General features: G+C 39.1%; 1 protein-coding gene across 1 annotated transcript; it reads left to right on the top strand.

The window, feature by feature from the left end:
- Nucleotides 1–1,127: 1,127 nt before the first annotated feature.
- On the top strand, nt 1,128–4,282 carry LOC145115137 (actin-2-like). The gene is made up of 5 exons (XM_079051333.1): nt 1,128–1,280; nt 2,343–2,412; nt 2,552–2,945; nt 3,185–3,798; nt 3,966–4,282. The coding sequence occupies exons 2-5, from the start codon at nt 2,353–2,355 to the stop codon at nt 4,029–4,031; spliced, it is 1,134 nt and encodes a 377-aa protein (XP_078907459.1). The 5' UTR covers nt 1,128–1,280; nt 2,343–2,352; the 3' UTR covers nt 4,032–4,282.
- The last annotated feature ends 6,297 nt before the right edge of the window (nt 4,283–10,579 follow it).

The following is a 10,579-nucleotide window of genomic DNA, read 5'->3' as shown; positions in this document are numbered from 1 at the left end:
TGGTATGTATTTTTAGTCATAGTTTTGAAAATTTGATACCAACCATCTTCATGGTTTTCAAATCTATTATCTATGGTTCTTGTTCCAATTATCGTCTATTTTTTCCGTTAGAGCACATCATGTGCACTATACACACGAGCAAATTGGCCATCTCTCTCTCTCATTAATGTCTTTGCGCCATTAATAGTGTAATTATGGCTAAGCTACATTTGATCTTATCCACGAAAATTCATTCATCTTCTTCACCTTTGTAACGCGACTATAAATTTTGGAAAATTGACATAGCTTTTTCCCACAAGCCTCACAATATATTTGGATCTATTGTGACGCGTTGTTATTATCATTCTTCATTCAGCCAAACACCATCTTTTTAGTTTTTACAAATTAGGTTTATAGGTGTTTTTGTCACATGTGCTTTTGATTTCTTGCTCAGGTCATTCACGTTAGGAGTTCAATGAATTGAGGTTGAATGATGTGACAAAGTTCAATGGGTAAAAATTCATTATGGAGATGCCAAAGAATCAAGATAGCACATGTTCAACTAGAGTTTAATCTTCCACAAAACCGTGCAATTAACCACAATGAGAGTTTATTGAGATAAAATGTTGTTCATCCCATTAAACTTTATAGAATTTAACGGATTATAGAAAACAATATATAGACAAATTATAGAATTTAACGGATTATAGAAAACAATATATAGATTGTATAGAATTTAATGTTGCTCATCCCATTTTTTTTTTTTTAATGTTTCTCACTTATAATATTTTTATTTTTTCTAATATATTCATTCGCCGTTAAAAAAAATCATTTTTTTTAATAACTATTAAAAATAGATCATATCATCATAACACCAAAAACCTCAAACATGTACTCAAACATATATATTGTTGGTTGTTCACTTTATAAAAACCTTTTTTAAATTATTTGTACACCTTTACAGTGTTTGCATCACATAATTGAAGAGATTTAACGTGACATTATTTTTGGTTAAATTTCAATGGTTGGTCGGCACTGATGACTAGACATGCCGCCCCTGACTTGACCTGGAAAACCAGAAACTCTATCATGGTCGGTCCGCTAACAACAAAATCACCAAAAAGAAGGTTCCAGTAAACTGGAAATCCCTTTGAAATTCATTTCACTCGAATTTGAATTTCATTTAGCTTTTCCCTACACAAACATGAGATAAGTACACCCTTCCACCCTCGCATTTTCTTTCAAAGTATTCTGCGTTCAGTGTGAAAAACTTCGTCAGATTCCTTCATATCTAACTACAGGTACGCTTCAAATTCGCTTTTGTGTATATAATATATATGCCCTTCAAGATTTAGATCCATGCTGTCATGCAGATATGTGTGTATTGTTTGATCTATCATCTATGTAACTTTATTTATCGAGTATTCGCTTGAATTTTACGAATCGAGCTTATTTCTTTGTTTTTTATCTAATTGGGAATGAAATTGGGGTTTAAAGCTATTGAATCAGTACACATTCATATGTAAGTAAAGTTTCGTATTTCGAATTCTATGGCAAATGAAAAAGGTAAGTTATCAATGGATTCAGATCAAGTAAAGTTCCTAGGGTAACTGATCGATTGGAGTTCCGTACTACCTGATCAATTGATGATAATTTTGCAATTGAATCCTTGTTCTGCATGCTCGAGTTTATAAATAGAAGTTAAGGGTTGCTCGATTCTTTGAGTAATTGTGTGTAACGAACGAAGATGTTTAGTAATTTTGATTATTCAAATTCAACAGTAATTCTATAGCAACTTGTTTTTTGCCCTGTTTTCAAGCTCTTGATAAATCTAGATTATGTTGGTGGTGTGCATGGAAACAATACTATACTTGATACCTCTGTGCATGTCTGGTTTTAGACATTGAAAATCACCATTTTCTTTTCTTTATCAATTACTTGAAGCTTTTTACTTTAGTATATTTAGTTAAACACCATAGCTTCAGTTCAAGAAAGACGCAGTTTTTTAGCATTGCTTTCTCACTATATTTTATAATGACATAGATCTCCACACTATTTTACTCTCCTTATAATTATTAATTATTTTTACAAAAAAAGTTTAAAAAAAAATATACAACATTAATAAACTTTCTTTATTTTTTTATTCAAAACTCAAGAACATGCATAACTAGTTTCTTTCATTTACTTGAACACAATTAATAATTATTATTTTTGTCCTTTTTCTTTCTCCCATCCCTTTCTCTTCAAAAAGAACTTGAGATCACATGTAAATGCTACACAAGTCACAATATTGAATGTGCATAATAGCAACTACTAACATATTTACCATTTTCTTTTCATATTTATTTTTCTGTATTCGCAAGGTTATAAAATATGGCTGATGTCGAGGAAATTCAACCCCTTGTTTGCGACAATGGAACTGGAATGGTCAAGGTAAAATGTACCACAATCTTACATAAAAAAAAAAAAAAAAAAAAAAAAAAAAAAAAAAAAAAATCCTCCTTTAATAATACTTTTCTTGCATATTATATTATTTTACATTTTATACTTATGTTCTAAAATAATATTTAAGGCTGGATTTGCTGGAGATGATGCACCAAGAGCTGTGTTTCCTAGCATAGTTGGGCGACCTCGACACACGGGTGTAATGGTGGGAATGGGCCAAAAAGATGCTTACGTGGGTGATGAAGCACAATCAAAAAGAGGAATCCTTACATTAAAATATCCAATAGAGCATGGAATAGTGAGCAATTGGGATGATATGGAGAAAATTTGGCATCATACTTTCTACAATGAACTCCGTGTTGCCCCTGAAGAACACCCCGTGTTACTCACAGAAGCACCTTTGAACCCCAAAGCTAATAGGGAAAAGATGACACAAATCATGTTTGAAACTTTCAATAGTCCCGCAATGTATGTTGCTATTCAGGCCGTGTTGTCTCTTTATGCAAGTGGGCGAACAACAGGTACGCACTTCCAACAATTAACATGATTATCAAAAATTAACAGGTTGAGTTGAGATTTTCAACCCATTTAATTACACTGTTGTTTAATTAAATAGGTTGCATTTTATGTCAGCCGCTTAACGGGTCATTGTGTACCTGATCCTGGTCCATGTGGCTTAGCTTAGTGGTTAATAGAAGAATAATTTTTTTACGGAAACTTTTTAAAACGTATTAAATTATTTTCTATTTGATATTTAAAGGTATTGTTTTGGACTCGGGTGATGGTGTAAGCCACACGGTCCCTATATACGAAGGGTATGCTCTCCCGCATGCTATCCTACGGTTAGACCTAGCGGGCCGTGACCTTACTGATTCTTTAATGAAAATCCTTACCGAAAGAGGATACTCCTTCACAACAACTGCGGAAAGGGAAATTGTGCGTGACATAAAGGAAAAACTCGCGTATGTTGCACTCGATTATGAACAAGAATTGGAAACCGCAAAAAGCAGTTCTTCAATAGAAAAAAGCTACGAGTTGCCAGATGGACAAGTGATTACTATTGGGGCGGAGAGATTCCGGTGTCCGGAAGTCCTATTCCAGCCGTCGTTAATCGGAATGGAATCGACCGGGATACATGAAACGACTTATAATTCAATCATGAAGTGTGATGTTGATATTAGGAAAGATCTTTATGGGAATATTGTGTTGAGTGGTGGGACCACTATGTTCCCCGGTATTGCTGACCGTATGAGTAAGGAAATTACACAATTGGCCCCGGGTAGTATGAAGATCAAGGTGGTGGCACCGCCTGAACGAAAATATAGCGTTTGGATTGGAGGATCTATCCTAGCTTCACTTAGCACCTTCCAGCAGGTAAGTGTGTCACATTAGCTAGACACGGTCAATCACATCTACATGTGTATATGTTAGAGTTATGTTTCTTTTTCCTCGATTTTGGAGGGAGAATAAAAGATTTCATATCATTTATCTAACATGATATCAGAGCAAATTAGTAACGTTGTTTTGTTTAATATTTGCAGATGTGGATTTCGAAGGCCGAATACGATGAATCTGGTCCACCCATTGTTCACAGAAAGTGCTTTTAAGTTTGTTACAAAGAAGATTTGTGGTATGTACGAGTTTATATATTATTGGATTTTGTCTGCGGTTGAGGCTTTATTTACTGCTAATCTGCTATAGAGTGAATATATAGTGTGGTGATTGAATGAATATATATCGGGTGATCATTTTATAATTATTATTATTATTATTATTTTGTGTTCTTGCCATATTTTTGGTTTCTTTCTTTGTACTTGTATTTACATATTGGTAACATGATATTTGTTATTGAGGTTTATTGTGTATAGATTTTTTTTGTGTGTTTATCAGGTGAAATGGATTTTTTTTAAATATTGTTGTGGCATTTTGTATATTATTTGTCAAATAAATAGAGATAATTCCAAATGTGAAACAAGCTAACAACTCAACGTGTTAAGTGCACTATAATCATTATAATGTGAATTGCATTCTCACGAACTACCACAGAATATCGAATTGGAAAGCAACGTCTCAGCCCCTCGAAGTAAGTACGAGGCCAACTATTCATCTAAAATAAAAGCGCTCATGTTTTAATCAAACTGAAAACAACAATAATTATTTCTTTCACATAAACTAAGCACAAGGATTTCTTTTCTCATGGAGATTGTGAGGACCGTTTTTTTTTTTTGACTCGTAAAATCCCAAACGAGGAGTACACAAAATTTTCCTTTAAAAAGATTTTATGGCTTCATACAAAACATTCACCAAGGGGTGTAAACACGTTTTGAAGGGGACTATAGGTTTGTATTATATGCTTATATGGTATACAAAAATATCAATAAAAACACAAGCCGGGTCTCTATATAATGTGGTCAAAGCTACATTATATTCTATGCCTTCTATTCTTGGAGTGAGTCAGTTTCTATTATTAGGCCTCGATTCCGAAAATACGACATAATGAGTGTCAAACCGGACAATTGTTTTGTGTTTTTATCTGACACATCACGACATAATGTTTTTTAACTAACACAAAAAACAGCACAATTAGAACACGAAAAATATGACAAAGATAAAATAAAATAATCATTTGTTTATTTAATTCATAATTATTCATACAAAACATGAAAAACATGCAAAACACATATCACTATTGTGTCAAATTTTAATCCCAGACATGTAACACTTGTACTCTGGTATGTACCTTATGGCCCATTATTTTTGAATTTTGTGCATTTTAGTCTCTGAAGTAGTACGTGGGGCGTACCACTTGGTACGCTTAGCGTACTAGTTGTAAAGCCAGTACATGGGGCGTACCACTTGGTACGCTTAGCGTACTGAGTTGATGGTGAGTCAGGACCCAGGTCACGTACGATGGGCGTACGTGGACTTTAATGAAACCCTAGTTTGAGGGTTTTGCACCCTATATAAGCATCCTTATTCGTTAGGGCTGGCCTCCTTACCAGCCTCTAAAGCCCCAAAACCCTAGAAACGAGTCTTAGCCTCCATTGTTGAGTATTTGAGCCCTTAGAGAGAATTTGGTGTTCATTTTGTCCATTTTGAAGGAGTTGGAGAAGATTGAAGTTGCTTAGCTTGGAGAGAAGGTCGTGGATCCAGACTCACCACCCTTTTTGCAAAGATTTTGAGGTATCAAGTTCTCATCTTGACTTCTAGTTGTTTAGATCGCTTTTTGGGATGATTTGTCATGCTTTTGGCCATTGTTGGGTGGATTGTTGAGTTAAGTCGTCCCAAGGACTTATCCTTTTAGATTTAGGTTTTTCATGGGCTCCTTATGCTTAAAGGTGCCAACTTTATGGAGCTTAGGGCCTCATCATGCATTAAGTCACTTATTAAGTCCTTGTTGAGCTTAAGAGCTTTCTTCAACCATGCATGAACGTAAAGTTAGCAACTTTACATGGTAATCCAACTCAAGGAAGTCAGATCTATATTCTGGAGTGAAGTCTTAACGGGTTAAGAGCTGAAAAAGGAAGGTGTGAAAACTGGAAGAGTACGTTGGACGTACAAGCCTATATGTTGGGCGTACAAGCCCTTAAGCCAGTACGCTTAGCGTACAAGCTGGTACGCTCTGCGTACTCAGTCAGGTGGCTTTGCGATTTTGGGCTTTGAGTTTGGGCCATGTTTTGGGCTTAGAATGATGGGGTTTAGTTGGGCCATCTGAATTTGGGAGTTTTAGGCCAGGAACATTATTGGGCCTTGGGTTAAGCCCATGAGAAGGATTGGGCCCATTTGAAAATTGGGCCATATTTGGGCCTTGGTGGATTATTTGACTTTTGGGCCTTCTAGATTGTAAGATTGGGACTTAGTCTTGGACCAATCTAGGTTAGGGGTAAAATGGTCTTTTGCCCCAAGTTTGGATTTATGGTTATGGATTGGAACCCAAATGTTAATTGGATTTTATTTGGTATTGATAGCTCGGGGATTTGTCGGACCAGCAGTCAGGGATTATCCGTTTGATTTAGCAGTGCGAGGTGACTTTCCTCACTGGGTTTAGCGGGTTGAAGGCACCAATGTCGGCCCATGTTTATGCTATGTTAGTATGCTAGCTGTCTGCGTGACTCTTGCATGTGTTATTTGCTTATATGCTTACCGGACAGGACCCGATGTCGAGCGGGCCTGATGACCATTTTGTATGCTATGTGATTATTGTATGTGTATGTGTTTACTTGTTATATGTTAAATGTATGCTGGGCGGGGCCTGGTCTGTTTATCGAGCGGGGCTCGATGCCGGACGGGGTCCGATGTCGGGCGGGGCCCATTATGTGTTTATTTTTTTATGTATGGTATGTGCTATTCTGGGGAACTCACTAAGCTTTGTGTTTGCGGTTTTCAGTTTATGTTTCAGGTACTTCTGGTTCCAAGGGGAAGAGATCGAGTTGATTGCATCGCACACACCACATGGATTCCGCTTTCGATATATTACTCTGATTGTTATGATGTTGAGATACTTACTTTTATTTGAATTGTATGGATAATGTTTTTAGAATACTGTTTTATTTAAATTAAAAATGAAATTTTTTTGATCATATTTTTGGGACGTTTCAAGTTGGTATCAGAGCCTTGGCTTGAGGGATTCAGGCACACTCTTGGGTGTGTGTGAACTGAAACCGAGGATTTAGTAAAGTTTTTCGAAAAGAAATATATTTTTTAAGAAAATACTTTTTCTAAAATAAGTCGGGGTGTGGTGCATGCAATCAACCGAGCTCAAGTAAGTTTTCCCAAAATATCTATACATGTTATCTGTTATGCTTTGATCTGTAAATCTATGAATCACATGCTAGTTAGGGCTAAGGATCTGCTCAGTTTTTCTAGAAGAGATGCCTTTGTATGCCTATAGTATGAGCTTGTAGAATTACATGCTAGTACTGATTAGTCAATGATAGGGTGGCCTGATTAGGCAATGTTTGAACCTTGTTATCTGATGCCCGAATGCTGTTTGCTTTGTGCTTTATAGGAGTTCTAACTAGCTTTAGCTAACTAGTAATCGAATATGCTAAGTTACATATTATGATAACTAAATAATTTGAGAAGGCTAGGTTTTAACTCAATTATGCAGCTCTTGTCTGAGTCCAACCGTTGTAGTGTGAGACTTCTCATTCGAAGAATTATCTGGTTTTTGTAATATTTAATTATATTTGCGAGCTAGTAAGAGGAAGCTAGCGGGAGTTCCTTCGGCACCTGATGGAAGAGAGTGGAGTGCAGTTTGCCCTAGGAAAACCTAGGATGAGATCTAGTGTTGAGAGCCTTATCTGAAAGGGATAATTGTATGGATATAGAGTGACTTGGTGTAGTCAAGGCAATCCTTGAGGAAAGTACGGATAGATGTGGAAGGTAGTATGGTCTCGTACTACTGAAAGCAGAGTATCCGTACTCGAGTCAAGGAGGATTGCGATGAAACCGGGGAACTTTGTGGAGTTTGTGATTCCCATATATATATATATATATATATATATATATATATATATATATATATATATTGATGCGTATTCTGATGGTTTATATGGTCTATTTTTAGTATGGTGACGTTGAGAGGCAGACCTGTTGGCAGTTCTGGTGCTGGTGAGGGTTTGGGCTCAGGTTATGGAGCCAGGAAGCTTGATGACCAGACGTGGGAGTTCATCTCATCTGAGATTATGCGCAGTATCGTTGAGCATACTCCTGTGATCTTTGACACAGTCAAGTAGGGTATACTGGAGATTCTAGACGAGCAGTTGAATGCCTTTCGCGCTGAGATGGTGGCTTTGGTTGGGACTCGTTCTTTGACCTTCGGGGAGTTTCGGGCATGTGGAGCTCTAGATTATCACAAGGAAAAGGACCTAATATCGAGCAGGAGGTGGTTAGTGGATATTGCTAAGGCCTTCCGTACCAGCCGATGTCCCGAGGGGGACAAGGTCAAATTAACCTCCTGCTTGTTGAAGGACAGGGAACGAGACTGGTGGGAGGAGGTAGGACATGCAGTGGGTGATGATGATTTTGATGCGATGTCATGGGATGATTTCTCGACCAGGTTCCGAGCTGAGTTTACACCAGTGATTGAGGTGCAGCAGTTGGTGCGAGAGTTTCAGGATATCCGCCAGACTACGGAGACGGTGGATGAGATCACCGCTATGTTCTGGGAGAGGGCGCTTCTAGTTCCGCAGTATGTGGCGGACGAGGAGATGAAGAAGGCCCGGTATCATGAGATGTTGAGGAGTGACATTTGGCAGTTTGTGAGCCGATCCAGCTGTAAGATGTTGGAGGATATGATAGCTCGATCTAGGGAGAGGGAGATTGAACTGGAGATGGAGAAGAAGAGAAAGCCAAAGTATGTGTAGAGTGTTGAGGGTTCGGGAAAAAGGCGCAGGGTATCTGATTCTAGACCGAGAAGCCATCAGGGTCGTAGCCGTTGTGGCAAGTGTGGCAAGATGCACGAGAGGGTATGCAGGGTGGGTGGTTCTGGATGCTTCAAATGCATTCGGACTGGTCATATTAGCAGGGATTATAATGCTACTACCACTACGACCACCACCCAGTTATCTGATCTGATTTGCTTTCATTGCAATCAGAGGGGCCACAAGAAAGGCCCATTGTCCTAGTTTATCTGCAGTAGGACCGGTATTAGTACCCGCTCCTACAATTCTTTGGATTATTGACGGCCGCTAGGTCCAGGCAGACACGCCTGTGGCGAAGAGCAGGGTTTTCCAGCTGACGACAGAGGAGGCGCATGCAGCTCTCGATGTGGTGATGGGTATGTATCTTCTGGTTATCTCTTTATTTATATTGAATTGCATGTTTATGTTTATATGTTTTATTTTAGGATCGTACCTAGTGAACAATATTTCTGCCTTGGTATTGTTCGATTAGGAGGCTACCCGATCATTTGTATCACTTGCGATGAGCAAGAGATTTGTTGGAGCTCTGGGGTAGTTGGATTGTCCTCTTGATGTTGAGATTGCTGACGATAGGACTGTTCGGATTGTGAGGGTTCATCTGGGGTGTACTCTTATGTTGTTCAGTGAGTAGTACTTGGTGGATTTGGTTCCTATTTCGTTGCGTGGGAACAAGGTCATTGTGGGCATGAATTGCTTGAGCCCTAATGGGGCAGTGATCGACTGTGAGCAGCAGTTGGTTCAGATTCGGACCCCAAGTGGGAGAGAGTTGGTGATTCATGGGGAGAGACCGCAGCGTGGGCCAATTATGTGTTCTGCAGTGAGGGGCAGATGTTATCTTCAGCAGGGTTGCTTGGGTTATGTCGCCTATATCATGGATACCGGGGATAAGGGTAAGGCGACCGTGGATGATGTGCCGATTGTGCGGGATTATACGGATGTATTCCCGGAGGATTTTCCTGGGGTGCCTTCAAAGAGACAGGTTGAGTTCAGGATTGATCTGGTTCCAGGTGCGGATCCGATAGCCAAAGCACCGTATCGGTTGGCTTCTCCCGAGATGCAGGAGTTTTCTACATAGCTGCAGGAGCTGTTAGACAAGGGATTTATTCGACCGAGTAGTTCGCCTTGGGGACCGATACGTTTTGTGAAGAAGAAGGACGGGTCTCATCGTATGTGTATCGACTACCGGAAGTTGAACAAGGTAACGGTGAAGAACCGTTATCCACTCCCGAGGATTGATGATCTTTTTGACCAGCTTCAGGGTGCATCTTGGTTCTCCAAGATTGATTTGTGATCGGGTTATCATCAGATGCGGGTTAGGGATGAGGATGTACAGAAGACAGGCTTCCAGACTCGTTATGGTCATTATGAGTTCGTAGTGATGCCTTTTGGGCTCACCAATGCTCCAGCTGTGTTCATGGATCTCATGAACCGTGTGTGCAGGCCGATGTTGTCTGTGATAGTATTTATTAATGGTATCTTGGTTTATTTCAAGACTCTAGAGCAGCATGAGAAGCACTTGAGGGAAGTGCTGGAGACATTGAGGAGGGAGAGACTTTTCGCAAATTTCTCCAAGTGTGAGTTTTGGTTGCGGGAGGTGCAGTTTATGGGGCACCTTGTCAACCAGGATGGTATTCTGGTCGATCTGGCCAAGGTTGAGGTTGTGATGCAGTGGGAGGTTCCGAGGTCTCCATCTGAGATTCGGAGTTTTCTGGGTTTGGCGGGTTATTATC

The sequence above is a fragment of the Lactuca virosa genome, chromosome 5 (assembly GCF_052849685.1).
Source record: "Lactuca virosa cultivar CGN04683 chromosome 5, Lactuca_virosa_CGN04683_v6, whole genome shotgun sequence".
NCBI lineage: Eukaryota > Viridiplantae > Streptophyta > Magnoliopsida > Asterales > Asteraceae > Lactuca > Lactuca virosa.
Note: the sequence above shows the minus strand (reverse complement) of the source record. Positions and strands in the feature narration are given on the sequence as shown.